Source organism: Ischnura elegans, chromosome X (genome assembly GCF_921293095.1).
Source record: "Ischnura elegans chromosome X, ioIscEleg1.1, whole genome shotgun sequence".
Taxonomy (NCBI): Eukaryota; Metazoa; Arthropoda; class Insecta; order Odonata; family Coenagrionidae; genus Ischnura; species Ischnura elegans.
Window position 1 is genome coordinate 56,142,535 of NC_060259.1, and position 15,457 is coordinate 56,157,991.

At 45.7% G+C, this 15,457-nt stretch overlaps 1 protein-coding gene across 1 annotated transcript; it reads left to right on the forward strand.

The window, feature by feature from the left end:
* The first annotated feature begins 3,360 nt into the window (after nt 1-3,360).
* Nucleotides 3,361-13,574, forward strand: LOC124171839 (vitellogenin-A1-like). Its single transcript, XM_046551198.1, has 23 exons — nt 3,361-3,446; nt 4,591-4,614; nt 4,727-4,872; nt 4,960-5,097; nt 5,894-6,061; nt 6,145-6,381; nt 6,465-7,585; nt 7,671-7,839; nt 7,923-8,533; nt 8,665-8,881; nt 8,965-9,250; nt 9,327-9,579; nt 9,669-9,963; nt 10,050-10,281; nt 10,374-10,589; nt 10,681-10,844; nt 10,927-11,073; nt 11,158-11,328; nt 11,420-11,717; nt 11,806-11,996; nt 12,075-12,347; nt 12,427-12,873; nt 13,344-13,574. Exons 1-23 carry the CDS (start codon nt 3,392-3,394, stop codon nt 13,485-13,487), a joined length of 6,003 nt encoding a protein of 2,000 aa, XP_046407154.1. The 5' UTR covers nt 3,361-3,391; the 3' UTR covers nt 13,488-13,574.
* The last annotated feature ends 1,883 nt before the right edge of the window (nt 13,575-15,457 follow it).

Here is a 15,457-nt window from a genome sequence, read left to right on the forward strand (position 1 = left end):
CACGGGATTCCGATAACAATTCAAAACCAAGTAGATATTATGTTGGATGTTACCAGAAGACTCGTTTACCACTTTTAATCGCCAAAATATCAGATATATACACGTGAACCTTAAGCCCTGCAAACTCGTGGATAACATCTTAAGTGCGACAGCCTTGCATAGGTTTCCGCGGTGCAGAGCATAATTATTTTAATATCCTGCATTTTTCATCCGCATGTACTGACAGACCTGGAATCATGCAATGGTTATTTCATAAGACAATATTCCGAGGCACGAAAAAAAAACATCAGCTCCTTCAGTGCTGTAAAGATTGTTTCGCATATTAGAACTCGGTTAAAGATAACTTTAGAACTCTGATTTTTTGCTTACTAAGAATTTCATCAGGGCATAGTTCAGACCACATGCACGTCGTACGTTCTTGTCGACTTTTAGACTGGAATAAAACGTATTTTGCGTTTAACAAATGTTTTTTAGATAATCCACTGGACAAAAAAATAAAAAAATTCTACTGGAAAATGTCGAGGATTACGTATGTACTGATAATAAGATCGAGATAGTCTACTATGGAAAATAAGTAAGGGCAGGGATACCTAATATAATTGCCTGAATGGATGCGTTCAGTGATCAATACGTCTAATATAGCCGTATTACATTTTTCACGAAATATTCATGCCGTTTTTAGACACCTTTCGGACATTTGCTGCCTCTATAAATTGCCTTCACCGTGAAAGGGTTAAAAGATAAGCAGTTAAATACTTCGCCTTCCCCTGTACTAACCAATGTCAAAAACACCCCATACATTTTTGATAAATGGAAATGCAGAAAATCGAAAAAGGGGGAATTGATTTGAATGATTTTCTTTGCAAACCGAAGAATTTTATTGAATCTTCGATATTATGGAATAATAAGGACTATTATTTGACTGGTTCGACGACCCTTGTATGAATACAGTGCCCCATGGTTTGAAATCATTCATACCGTTGCATCTAAAATATTTGGCTCAGGTTAAAGATGGTTCGGTACCTGGCAAACTTAAAACTTCGAGGTAGAGCTGTCGTCATCATTACAAAAACAGAATTCACGTGGAATTAGAAGTAATTGAAGAGCGATTTAAAAGATTTTACTTGGAATTATCACTAATATTTCTTCGGAATATCCACCAAAACTTTCAATTTTCTGAAAACTTTTTAACTGAAAACAAATAAAAATGCATTTCAGGTTTGTGGTCCATCAGGGTTGAATTATTTTTCCAGAATCGTAGCATAAAGAGTCATGTGACGCATTCCACTTAATTAGTTTCTGTCATGTGATAACCATGCTTTTGCTCACTGTCATGTATTGATTATCACAGTCCAATAAATCACCATCACATAAGGAGTACCTATAACTGATACTAAAGCTACATAAATTCCGATATCTATATCCAAATTTTGAATAGCTGGGTTTACTAGGATAAAGACCACCACTTTGAATATGAAGCAAATATCTATTTAAATAGAATTTCAATGATATGCGCTTAAAATGCACGCAATCCATATTCCAGCATCCATTTTCACTTTAAAAACCTAAGCGCTACTTAGAGGGGAAAATTATACGGCTGATGACATTCCTCAGAGTCTTTTAAAAAACACATATTTAGGGAATTTTCATTCGATAACATAACTGCAAAGGTCTGCAAACAATCTTTAGAAACTACAAGTCGGCAAAGAAGTTCCCCCACCATGGGAATATTCATTATCCTTCCGCCTGTTGATGCGTTTTTATTTCGAATACGCATTCATGTAAAATGAAATGAATCGCATTTTTTTATTCTTTCGTATTTCATTGAAACACTTGTCATCTACAGTTAATTAAAGCCGAATAGTTCGATTCACTGGTATGTGATGCTCTACATTTTATAAACTAAATAAAAGAAACCAACGAGACGTAATGTTGTCTAAAATCTCTGAAATTTTTCTCACTGCGCTTCAACTATATCGCATCTTGCTTTAAAGGACAGGCTTTTGGCACGAATCTCATTAACAATGCTTGTAAAAGCAGCTATTTATCTTAAAAAAGATTGCCACGGAGAAAATGGTTTCATTTCTCTCCCAAAACAATGCTTTCTTGGAGTTTTTACTCGGTTAAAAAATCGAATTATTCCGTTCAATAAGTGTTTGTATCTATTAGTGTAGGTCTTATCGGTCGGCGTAAAAAAACACTATTGGAAAGTTTAACAGTAACTTAACTTCGTCCAACTAAAAAAGGAAACTATCCTTCGCCTAAAAAACAGGTAACCTGACGACGAAAAATATCCCCTTGCCTTACTACGTTTCTGGCAATCGCTAAAAGATACATATCTAACATTGAAAGAGTAGAACCCGTCAAAATTATTGATTCCGATGGATTATTAAAAATCAGTATCTGAATGTTTACATGGCGTAAATATACCAAAAGAGTGCACTTATTGGTGACGTAAATGTAAATTATTTTAATTCTTGTACGACGTCGAAAAGGAAGTTATTAGCCTAAGGAAATAAGTGCGATGAGAACATTAACACACGATGTCGAAAAATGTTTTCCTACTCATGACATAAGAAATAATATTGGAATAAACACGATTCGTTGGAACCACCAACAGCTATTAGTTCTGATGATTTACCCAAATACACTTACCATACTCACTCCAAATAATTTTATATTATACCCATCAACATAAAATCGGCTTTTCTGAAAAAATGACGATGAAGTTAGCTACTCATACAATTCATATTTAATACTCAATACGTATGTATTAATTAAGTGACACTCAATCCCTGAATTAGTTATTTTATTTACCCCTACGGATAAAGTTAGTAAACTTTAGTAAGTTATCATAGAGGACGATTTGGTAGATAGATTTGGGGAGCCCTAGCAGAGAATTAAAATGTATGGCATGCAGGTATTTTATTCATTGAGAAGGCAATAATGTGGATGTAATGCGGAATTCCAAAAATAAGAACCTCTACGCGCCGTTTTTTACAACCATCTCAGTATAAAAAAAACGAATCATAGAATAAGGATGGATTAGATATAGCGTGTCCTATTGGCACGAAAAAAAAATATTTTTGAGCCTTGAGTTAAAAAATCCTACCCTGGATAGATATTTTGGAATATTCAGGCAGTTACCAAGCAAAATTAATACTTCGACGAATGATAAAAATTCTAGTCATGCATAAAATAAATGCCAAGTGACCACACATTTTTCAATCCACGAGCATCGCTCGTTGCAAGATAATCCGATGATAGAAAATCGCTTGGCGAGCGGCGCGTGGCTCCGAGTGTCAAAGGCCAAGATGATGATCGCTCTCTTTCCGCTGAGGCAAGGATTTGATGTCGCACGACTGACAGGGTATATAAGTGGCCACAGGGAATGGGTTCGTCACTCCGGGACAAGATGTGGTCTCCTCTGATCGTCTTCCTCGTAGGTGAGTACCAAACCAGACATTAAATATATAAGTACATTCACCGATTGAAATACACATTTACTGCTATCTTCGATTTCAAATTTAAAATATTTTTTATATTATAACTTATATGAAAAAAACAAAGTTGAGTTGGTACTTATACTTTTTCGCCCAATTCTGGGGACGCAATGGAGGGATGCATTAAAGATAGAAAGACATTATTAACTATTTCCAATGAAGCCATGTCTGAGTAAGCCTTTAGCTTTTCAATGATTTCCAATCAAGATGAAAAAATAACAGCAATTATTGTACACTGCTCCTTTCTGGTCGGTGAATGACAATCGTGTAGTAATTATATGGAGCTGTTTTAGCAACGCCTTCTGTGGCGTGATTAAGCTTAGATGAACTAAAACGAATTCACGAAAAATTACTAAATAATGGCTACGAAATTTGGATTCAGGACACAACTTATCGAGAACTGAATCAGGGAATTAAAAACGTGTAGAATAAAATATGCGTGAATATTCCACTCGTTCCTTTTGGCTTGTTTCACGAATGTGATTTCCTTTGTATTGTAATATAAGAAGTGCCCTGCCGAGTAATTGATAATTAATGTTCAAAGGGGATGTGTTATGGTCCGATTACGTATAAATAGAAGGATTAATAAACAGAACAATGTAATGGGGAACACAAAAAATGTTTGATGATTCAAATTTTTTAATGACATACGTATTGAGAGATATAATATTTACAGGGACAACTGACGTCTATAGCATTTAATTAGAGAAAATGCGTGAAACAGAAATTTTGCAGTCAAGACAAACATTTTGAGGGAATGAAAAAGGCAAAAATAAGCGTCAAACATTGATTCAACAAATATTGTTGGATAGCATTTCGAGAGAACTAAAGGTATCCTCCTTGCATACAAATACATTTACAGAAATAGCAGCTAAATATTACGTCGGAGTTGTATTCGGTAGAAACATCCTATATAACCAAGTATACGTGGAATTACCATTGAAGTAACATACAAAATATGATGAAAATAGCGAAACCATATTCGGAAAGAAAAACTTTCACATTAGAAAGTTGAATGATAAAATTCACTATACTACCGAATTTGGAACGAATCAAAACTAACACGAACATTTCTTTTCCTTTCCAGTTGGGCTGGCTACGGCCGAAAATGGTGAGTATGACTATTTACTTTACCGTCACCCTCGACGTTTCGTGTGAGGCTAAGCTTTGCAAAGTACAAACCTTAAATTCGGAGTACTAACCGCCGATTAATCTTATTGCAGCCTGGAAACCTGGTTACGAATACAAGTACCAGATCAAGGGCAGGACTCTCGCCGCCCTCCACCAAGTGGCCGACAAGTATGTTGGCGTGGTGAGCCGAGCCACCCTCACCCTCCAGCCTCAGAGTTCCAACGCCGTCCTTGCCAGGGTGAGTAGGGCCGACCAGTGACCCGACCCTCTTTTAGACCTTCCGCCATTGACTCCCATCTCAACATACACTCGTCTCTGCCCACAGATCTCCGACGCCCAGTTCTCTCCGGTGCAAGCGTCCCTTCCCGGAGGATGGGCTTCCAGGATCCCGGAGAAGGAGCTCAACTACAAGTCGCTCCCGCTCTCCAGCAAGCCGTTCCAGATTAAGTTCAAGAACGGAGTTGTAAGTACTTTTGAAAACCTCCAATCGTGCCCGCAAGTAAAAGCGAACGGTGATACGAAAATAAAATTACATTTGACTCGAAGTTAAACATACCTATCGGTTTCACTACGGGCCATTTTCCGTTCTGTTAATAAAATATTAATCGCAGGTACTCGGACGCAGTACCATTATACTGGCCTCGACAATTGTTTGAAAAACTTATCATCATCTCATCTGTTCAATCTGAAAGGAAAAATTACTTTTTAGCAAAACCCCTTGTTGTTATTTGGACGATAAGAACGCATTTTTGATCGAATTAACGAGGATAGATAAATTACTCCATTTAACGCAGAATGGTTTTCTCCTGACGGACATGATGACCCTCATCTTCAGAACAAATTTTCTTTACATTACAATTGAAGGATAAAGGCGAGTGATGAAAACAATTTTCCATCAAAAGGCTATGAATTTTGCGAAAATGTGATTTGTACCGCGTGATTCATGGAACGCGAAATGAGTATGGATATTAAATACGTTAGCATGGAAATATTTTGGTGATGTAGCGGCGCAATTTTTAGCTTCAAAATTTATAAGTTCTAATTACGGATAATGGGATGAAATTCAATACAGTTCTATTTAAAAGAGTAGCGAGAATAAAATTATCCACCAAGAGATAAACCTTTTTAAAAATTGGAAACATTCTTCGCCTAATTTATTGTGAATTTAGATTAATTGCGCGAAAAATTTGGCTACGCAAAACCATCCTTCCACCGGCTGCAAGACGAGGCAATAGCTAACCAGGTCCTCCCTCCCGCAGGTGGATGAGCTGGTCGTGAGCAAGGACCTCTCCAACCCAGAGGTGAACCTCATCAAGAGCGTCGTGAGTCAACTGCAGGTTGACACCCACGGTGAAAACGAGATCAAATGGCATCGTGGCAGTCAGGCTCCCAAGAGGCCCAGCGAGAGCGTTTTCCGCGCCATGGAGGTAAGCCGCCCGACTCGTGAGGTAAAACGTCACGAGCACGAAGCACTCGAGATGAGTTTAACACCGTGATTTTATTCCTCCAGGACACCGTCACCGGCAAGTGCGAGGTCATGTACGACATTTCGCCCCTGCCGATGTACGCCACCCAAGTGAACCCGGAACTCGCCCCCATGCCCGAGCTCCGTGGAGATGGCATTCTTATGGACATCGCCAAGACCAAGAACTTCAGCAACTGCGACAAGAGAGTGGCCTACCACTACGGAATCACCGGACTCACCGACTGGGAGCCCGCCGACAACGAAATGGGACACTTCTTCTCCGTAAGTAGACGCGCGTGGACGAGTAGGCCTCCAACGCGCCGTGCCACGAACCACGCAGTCTTAACGCTATCATCTCTTCACAGCGTTCCGGCGTCAGCAGGATCGTCATTTCCGGATCCCTCAAGGAATACACCATCCAGTCTTCCGTCACCGTCAACAAGGTCATCCTCAGCCCCGCCCTCTACAACGCCCAGAAAGGTATGGTGGTCAGCCGCATGAACGTCACCCTGATCTCCAGGCGGTCCAGCTCTGGCTCCCCGCCATCCGTGCCCAACCCCCAGCGCGTCAAGGACCTCGTCTACGACTACAACGATCCCTTCCCCTCCGAGCGCAGCAGCAGCTCCGCTAAGAGCCCCGCCAAGGGAAACAAATCCTCCGAAAGCGAGTCTCAGTCCAGCTCCAGCAGCGAAAACGACAGCTCCGACAGCCAGAGCAACAGCCAGGAGAGCGGAAGTAGCAGCAGCGACAGCAGCGAAAGCGTCGAGAGGCCCGGACACAAGCGCCAGATCCCCAAGCGATTTCGTCGCTCCGCACCCCAGCAGAAGAACAAGAACGCCAGCAGCGGAAGCAGCAGTAGCAGCAGCGAGAACGACAGCTCCGACAGCGTGAGCAACGGCGAAGATAGCAGCAGCAGCGAGAGTAGCAGCGAAAGCCAGAACAGCAGCAACGACAGCAGCAGCAGCAACAGCAGCGAAAGCAACAGCAGCAGCAGCAGCAGCAGTAGCAGCAGCAGCAGCTGCAGTAGCGGAAGCAGCAGCTCTGACAGTGAAAGTTCTAGCTCCGAAAGCAATGACTCCGACAGTAACTGCTCCGACAGCTCCAGCAGTTCCAGCAGCTCCAGCAGCGAATCCGGAAGCGTCAGCAGTGCTTCCAGCAGCTCCAGCTCCAGCTCCAGCTCCAGTGAAGAGCACAACCCCAAGCCCGGAATGAACAAGGCTCCCAAGATCCCACTCCTGCCTTACTTCATCGGCTATGAAGGAAACGCTATCCCCACTTCCAAGGACATCGAACCCGTCTCCGCCGTCAAGAAACTGTGCTCTCAAATCGCTTCCGAGCTCCAGCACCCCAGCACCATTCCTCAGAAGTCCACCCTCTCCAAGTTCGCCATCGTCGTTCGCCTCGTGCGCACCATGAATGCCGAGCAGCTGCAGAAGGCCGTCTCTCAGATCTACGCTCCCATCAAGTCTTCCGGAGAAAACCCCTGGTAAGAATCCGACGCTCACTCCCGGTGGCGATTCGAAAACCCTTTCCTTCACCCATCTCACGCTATCCCTTATTACTCGCTTCAGGACCGTTCTCCGCGATGCCCTCGCCGCCGCCGGTACTGGCCCCTGCCTCACCACCATCAAGGATTTGATCAAGTCCAGAAAGATCGCCACGGAGGAGGCCGCCGAGATCTTCGCCACCCTTGCCGCCAGTGCCAGGACCCCAACCGCTGAGTTCCTCAAGGCGCTCTTCGTGAGTTTCGCTTTCAAGTAGAAAAATTTCGATTCCTTGCGTTTCCGTTTGCTGTGGACTCACGTTCGCTCATTACTTTACAGGCCCTGGCCACGAGCCCCGAAGTCACCAAGCAGCCCCTTCTCAACTCTACCGCCATCCTTTCCTTCGCCAACCTCGCCCGCAAGGCTCAGGTCAACAACGTCACGGCTCACAATCTCTACCCCGTCCACGCCTTCGGACGTCTCTCTCCCATCAACCCCAAGGCCGTCGCTGAGGAATACATCCCCTACATGGCTAAGCACCTGCGCGCCGCCGTCAAGGACGGAGACAGCCACAAGATCCAGGTTTACATCCGCGCTCTTGGAAATCTCGGCCACCCCAAGATCCTCAGCGTGTTCGAGCCCTACCTCGAAGGCAAGGAACCCATGTCCACCTTCCAGAGGACTCTCATGGTCACCTCTCTGAACAAGCTCGCCAAGGTGTTCCCTCAGGTCGCCCGCCGCGTCCTCTTCAACGTCTACCAGAACCTCGGAGAAAGCCATGAGGTGCGTTGTGCCGCCGTTCTCGTCCTCATGAGGACTGCTCCTCCCGCCTTCATGCTCCAGAGGATGGCTGAATTCACCAACAGGGACCCTAGCCTCCAAGTCACCGCCGTCGTCAAGTCTGCGATCCAGTCCGCCGCCGCCCTCCAGGGACCTCACCACCACGAATTGTAAGTCTAGCGTATAGAAAATATACATTCAATTTCTGGCTTTCCCACTCAAGCTTCTTTGAAAAGGCAATATTAGCACTTGGCCATCGACGACCGCATTTGTAACCTCAACCATTCCTTTACGATTGCAGCAAGATGAACGCCAAGGCCGCCGCCAACCTGCTCAACCCCAAGCCTCTCGGAATCCATTACTCCCGTCAGTACCTCCAGAGCTACATGGTCAAGGAGATGGGTCTCGCCTACAGGCGTGAGCTCAGTTGGATCGGAAGCTCCGACGGACTTCTCCCATCCAGCGCCTTCATTTCCACCCGCTACAACGTGGGAGGATGGAAATCACAAAACATGGCAGTGAGTACAGCTTGCGATGACTCGCGTCGAATTTCGGGATTTCGCATAGGCTCGTTGTGACCGACGGTCTTCGCTTCTTTCAGCTCGCCATGATGACCTCCAGCTTCAACGACCTCGTCGACGCCGTCAGCGACCAATTCGAGGACTCCGACTCCTCCAACAGCGGAAAGCACGGCAGCAAGTCCGGAAAGAAGTCTTCTGGCAGCGGAAGTGGAAGCCACAGCCCCTTCACCACGGAGAAGATTGCCGAGATGCTGAACATCGAGCCCTCTGACGACGAGCAGGTGGAAGGAAACCTCCTCGTTCGCTACATGGGAACTAGCAGATTCTTCACCTTCGATAACACCACCATCGAAAACCTGCCAGCCCGTAAGTCGGCTTCCTCTCCTCCCCTCCGATCACGTTCGAGCGACCTGGCTTCTTTTCATTCGCCTTTTCTTTGCAGTGCTCAAATCCGCCGCCTCCGCCCTCCGCTCCGGCCACAAGTTCAACTACAACAAGCTGTACAACCAGTTCGCCTTGACCCTGGCCTTCCCCACCGAAACCGGTCTTCCCTTCGTCTACTCCATCAAGAAGCCCACTTACATTTCCCTCAGGGGAGAAGTTCAAGCCAAGTCCCACCCTGACATGGCCAGTGGATCCCGCGACTCCATCAGGGTTCCCGAAACCATCAACTCCACCGCCAGTCTCCAATTCGTGTAAGCTCTCCAGATGACGAACTCTCCATTTCTCACTACCCATACTTACGTGTGTACGTGACGGGACACTAAATTTCCTTCGCCCACAGGTACTCTACTCGCATGACTGCCAAGATCAGCTTCGTGGCTCCTCTGACCCACACCCGCTACATTGCCGGTGTTCAGAAGAACATCCAGGTCAATGTGCCCATCAAAGCCACTTTCGACCTCGATGCCGAGAACTCCGAGGCCTCCGTCACCCTGCAGCCCCTCTACAACAACCGCGAGGCACAGATCTTCCACTACAGCACCATCCCCTACACCGCCAAGCACAACATCCTTGACCTCACTCCCGTCAGCCAAGGAAGCAACTTCAAGCCCATCCACGTCCGTGAGCCCATGCAGGTGAGATACGGGTGATTCAAAAACGCCTTGCGCACGCTTGCCCAATTCCGCAAGATTCCAATTCCACCCTTATCTCATCATCACAGATGGAAACCACCGTCGGCAAGGACAGCACCGGTTTCGCCTTCCGCGTTAAATACGCCACGGAGCAGAAGTACCTCGACTACCAATACCTCTACGAAAAGGCTCAGCGCCACGACGCCATGTCCCTCATCCTTTACCCATGGGCCGAGAGGACCATCAAGTACAACAACATCAACGTCGTTTTCGACCCCCAGAGGAGCAACACCAAATCCGTCACCTTCACCGCCTCCTACGGTACGCTATCAATTAAGCTTCACCCCAAGCCATTCCCTTCTTCCATGCCATACCATCGCCTCATCACTAAATGCCATCCGTCTTACCTGTAGATGACAACTCCGATGACTCCCAGTCATCCCACTCATGGTCCGACTCCGACGAATCCGACTCCGCATCCAACGAGAGCCGCGCCCACAGCGGCAAGTCCAACAGCGGCAAGAGCGCCGGATCCAGCAGCAGCTCCATGGCCAACCCATCCACCTCCAAACCCGTCAGCGAAAAGAGACAGCAGGAGTTCCTCAGGAGGGCTTCTTCCGGCATTAAAAGTAAGTGGTGAACCTTTCCTATCTCCTCTCCTACATGCCATTTAAATTTTACCGTCTCCTAATCGTTTGCCCTCTTTCGTCCCCATCGCAGACGCCTCCGCTTCCGTTCTCGACCTTGCCGTCGAATTCAACGGCAACAAGAACATCGCCTACGTGGCCACCGCCGCCTATGCTTCCAGCGAAGTTGACGAAACCAGCCGTGCTCTCTTCTATTTCTACAAGTCTCCCACGTCCGGAAACTCCAAGCCTTACGAGGTAACCTTACCTTCCTTTAGATTTAATTCCGTCACCTCTTTCTTTCGTTATCGATCTCACTCATTGATCTCTCCTTCCACAGGTGTGTGCTGCCGCTAAGGGAGTTTACCCCAACGTTCCACTCATGAACATTGCCAAGGCTCTCAGAGCCAACCCTACCTCCTACGCCAGCTCTGAGATCAGCTTCGGCGAGAAGTGCGGATCCGGAGCCGCTCAAATCAGTATCTCGGTAAGCGACGACGTCGCCCATTCCCAAATGCGTAGCCTCCTTTGAATGTCCTGGTGTCCAATTTTAAACCATCCTCTTTCGCAGGCTAAGGGCGAACAGAGCCAGGAGAGGAAGGAATACATCCGCCGCAGTCCCATGGCACAGAAATGCATGTCCCTCATGCAGTCCGGAAGCTACCTCCAACCCGCTTGCCGCAACATCACCGCCAGGGCCAACTTCCTCGATTCCTACAGCGTCAACATCCAGTACGAGAAGGTATGTCGTCTCGCTTCATCGCGCGCCACACTTGGTATCCCACCACCACCGAAATGAATCGCTACAACCATCTCCACCTCTCTCTCCACAGCTTCCCGCCGCTTTCAAGAACTTCACTTACAAGGCCTACTCCGTGGCCAGGTACCTCGGCTACCCATACCTCGACGAGAACACCATTAATGTCCACAACAAGGAAGGCAAGATCACCGTCGACATCGACTTCGAGCCTGACTTGAAGGCCGCCAACGTTTCCCTCACCGCCCCATCCTTCGAAGCCGACTTCGACCTCGTGCGCGTCGGCCCATGTGCCCGTCCTCTGGCCGTCCAGCACCCCAGCTGGAACGCTGCCGATCGTTTCCTCACCTACGCCCTCCACGCCCAGTGGACCGGTAAGTTGAGGAACGAAATTTCTCACATTCCAAGCGATCGCTCAACTCAGACACCACGCGCTCACTTACCTCCTCACTCTCCCCACAGCCTCTTGCGGCTTGGACCGTGACTCCGTCTCCACCTTCGACAACAAGACCTACCCCATCCACCTTGGAAAATGCTGGCACGTCATGATGACCTCTCAGCCCGAAGACGATGACTCTTCCAGCTCCAGCAGCAACGACGACCTCACCGCCGAAGTTACCGTTCTCGTCCGCGATGCCAGCTCTCACGAGAAGGTTCGTGGAACTCGGTCGTTAGGTGCTCCTTCCATGTGATACCACAACAGTGCCTAACTCTCCTCATTTCCCTTGCAGGAAGTCAAGGTTATCCTTGGTGACGACGTCTTCGACCTCAAGCCCTCCGGATCCTCCAGCTCCAAGAAGTCTTCCGAGAGCGGAGACGCCGACGGAGTCGTGTACTTCAACCAGAAGCAGCGCAGCGTCTCGTACCGTAAGATCAACAACGTCACCGACTCTGACGGTGAAATGCTCGCTTTCTGGTACGCTCTGCCCAGTGGCGCCGTCATCTTCGAGGCCCCCCAGCACGAGATCGCCATCATGTACAACGGAGAGGCCGCTTGGCTCGAGGTACGACCCGCTGCCCCCACTCCACTATCAGTCCGTTTCCGTCTTTTGCCATCTCACTCACCCCCATCTTCTCTCGTAGGCCGGCAGCACTTACCGCGGTGATGTCCTTGGTCTCTGCGGAACCTACGACAGTGAACCCGCCACCGACTTCACTTCTCCCAAGAGCTGCATTCTGGAACAGCCCAAGATGTTCGCCGCTTCCTGGGCCGTCCCCGACCAGACCTGCCAGGGAGAAGCCAAGGAGTGGCAGCGCCGCGCTGCCTCGGCACCTTGCTTTAACCAGACCTTCACTCCTCACGACGTGATCACCGAAGAGGATGCCAACAGCGGATACTCATCCCGCTCCTCCAAATCCAGCCGCTCCTCCAACTCCCAGTCTGGAAAGTCCTCCAGTTCCAGCTCCAACTCCGGCTGCACCCAGCACCGCACCAAGATCATCGAGCAGGGAAGCCAGACTTGCTTCTCCATGCGACCTCAGCCAACCTGTGCCAATAACTGCCGTGCCACCGGAAAGGTCGAGAAGAGCGTAAGTTTATCTTTTTTCAGTTTATATCGACGGATGCATTAATATTTTCTTGGCGAGCGTTGCGTCGTTAGGATGTCATCGTGAAGGAGGAGGAGGACATCGTGAAGGATGTCATCTTGCCGGAATAATTCATTGATGAAATCACTTCGCCATTTGAATGCTTGTTTTTTGGAGTATTCGCGGAGTTTTCTCTTCCTTTCTGCGGGCTCAATGATATGTATTTTTTTAGTTTTTTTTTTTTAACGCTATTTATGGAATGGGTTCTCTACTCCGTCTTGTGGCATGGAATAATTACAACATAATTTATCTGGTTACCTTTATCATTATCATTCGATCAGTTTCGTGTTTGTCAAACTCTTTGAATCGCTTCGATGGAAACATTGAAGTATTATTGCAGACAGTAATTGAATTACTACCTTTAATCCGTTGCCATTTAGTCTCCATAACTAACCGCGTTTCCTTGCTTTCAGGTTGACTTCCACTGCGTTGCCAACTCTTCTGCCAGTCGCCACTTCGTCGAAATGGTGAAGAAGGGAGCCAACCCCGACTTCAGCCGTAAGGAAGTGAGCAAGACCATCAAAATCAGCGTTCCTCAGGGCTGCACCTCCAACTGAATCTGATCGAAATCTCTACAATTTAAATTTGATAATGTGTTTAAGGAAACTCAGAATTTTGTCGATAAATAAACCATGTGAAGCATATTTAAGGCATTTTTATTCTTCCTCTTTGCCGATTTTCCTTGTCTCTTTTGGAACAAAAACTTCTAAAGGCTTGTTTCCACGATACATTTACACTCTCAAGTTAATGTCTTTTTGCGTGAATGATTTTTGTGGGCCGGAACGCAGCATGTTTGAATGCAAGAACCAAATTAGAACAAGTTCTATTCTCCGTCCATGCATTCGCACAAGTTGAGTTGTTACACGGTACATATTCGTGTTCACTCTTGCGTTCTTGCATTTAGACATTAACTCGTACGGGTTTTGTTCCGGGTAAACAGGCCTTGACAATGCGCGATATTATGCTCTGTCCAATGAATAGTAATTGAGATATTTGGGCACAAAGTCATCCTGTTTCTCAGCTCTTGGAATGCGTCTGGGAACAAATACTAATCTGGGAGACGGTGCAGAAGCTTTAAAAAAATTACCGGAAATAATACATTTCGTTTATTTAACTTTAAGAGATAACGGATCGAACTCTTCCTGACCTTACTCAATATGAGAAGTGGTACTCAGGATGCTGATTGAACATCAAGGCAGACCGCCGGCCTTGATCACAGTCATTTGCTGTATCTCAAACCACATTTAATTGATAATCATATTGCTCACTTGTGAGGAGGTTACGTGTTAGGATCTGAAAACGGTTATGTGATAGAATTATTTTTCCCTTAAATATTATTTTGAATCACGCTATATTTTGAGATGAGGTGATAGTATGAAACAAGGTACCATACCAAATATTTGGTATTACGATGTTGTTTTCTCCATTATCAAGGTAGACGTTGACCAGCTGAGAAGTTTCCACCTCTATCACTCTTCTAACAGTACCAACCAAAGAACAAAAGCGGGATATATATAACCAACAAAAATTTTATTAATGAGCGGAAAATGCATTCTAGAGGAAATGTATTCTCATTATCCTGAGCCAATATTTATTAAATTAATAATATTGTTACGCGATGGATCATTTACTTTAACATGAATATAGATTATATGAATTTCACTACGGCAGGAAATTAAATTGCTGAGAAGAATGTAATTTTTTAATCGCATGGGAAAACCCCACCTCAGCGAGTGAAACGATTCTCAATTATTATACAAGCTATACTGTAGGGTGGGCTGAAAATGGATTTTGGGACCAAATTTCCTGAGCGAAATATTTTAAACAATATCGGGGTCTCAGATCCGAATTTTTTCCAAATCGGGCATTATTAGCCACTGCCGACCGAGTTATTATGAGATTTGGCAAAGAGTATAGTCACATTTGGAGACAAACACCTTTGGGAAATAAGTCACGACAGCTGAGACCGTTTTGCCGTAACCAATGATGAATATATCTTTCAGTATCATATTGTATAGCACAATGTACATTTTGGGGGGTCCCAAAAGTAATTCGAAATTTTTAAATTAAGGACCACCCTATTCGTACATATTCCCTTTTGAATTGTAAATGTCTTTTTAGAGATAAATATTTCATGCAATGATTTGAGAGAATAGTTATTTGTCGACAATAATTTAAATTTTGGCGTATATTATGATATGGTTTATCGGTTTTTATAACTAATCTGCTCGGTCAAATATTACCACATCAACTCCTTCCATTATTAACTTCAGAGGATGCATTTTTACTGTGAATAGGTTATTTTACTTTCATAATTCTGTTAAGGTACATTCGCGTACCTCTCAGTCTTTAACTTTTTTTAGCCATTATGTTAATCATTCTAGTCTGTTCCCTTTTTTCGGAATATCACACGGATATTGAAGCGGTCGTAATAATGTGTCTAATGACAAATGCTCATAAGAGGAAGATATGAATTTCAAGTAAAGAATCTTCCTCCACATTGTTCTTCAAAACATGTATTTTGCTA

Coding starts and splice junctions, on each gene's coding strand:
- LOC124171839 (XM_046551198.1), top strand. CDS start 3,392: ATGGGTTCGTCACTCCGGGACAAGATGTGGTCTCCTCTGATCGTCTTC. Junction 4,615..4,726: donor GCTGGCTACGGCCGAAAATG/GTGAGTATGACT, acceptor ATCTTATTGCAG/CCTGGAAACCTGGTTACGAA. Junction 10,590..10,680: donor GGCTTCTTCCGGCATTAAAA/GTAAGTGGTGAA, acceptor TCCCCATCGCAG/ACGCCTCCGCTTCCGTTCTC.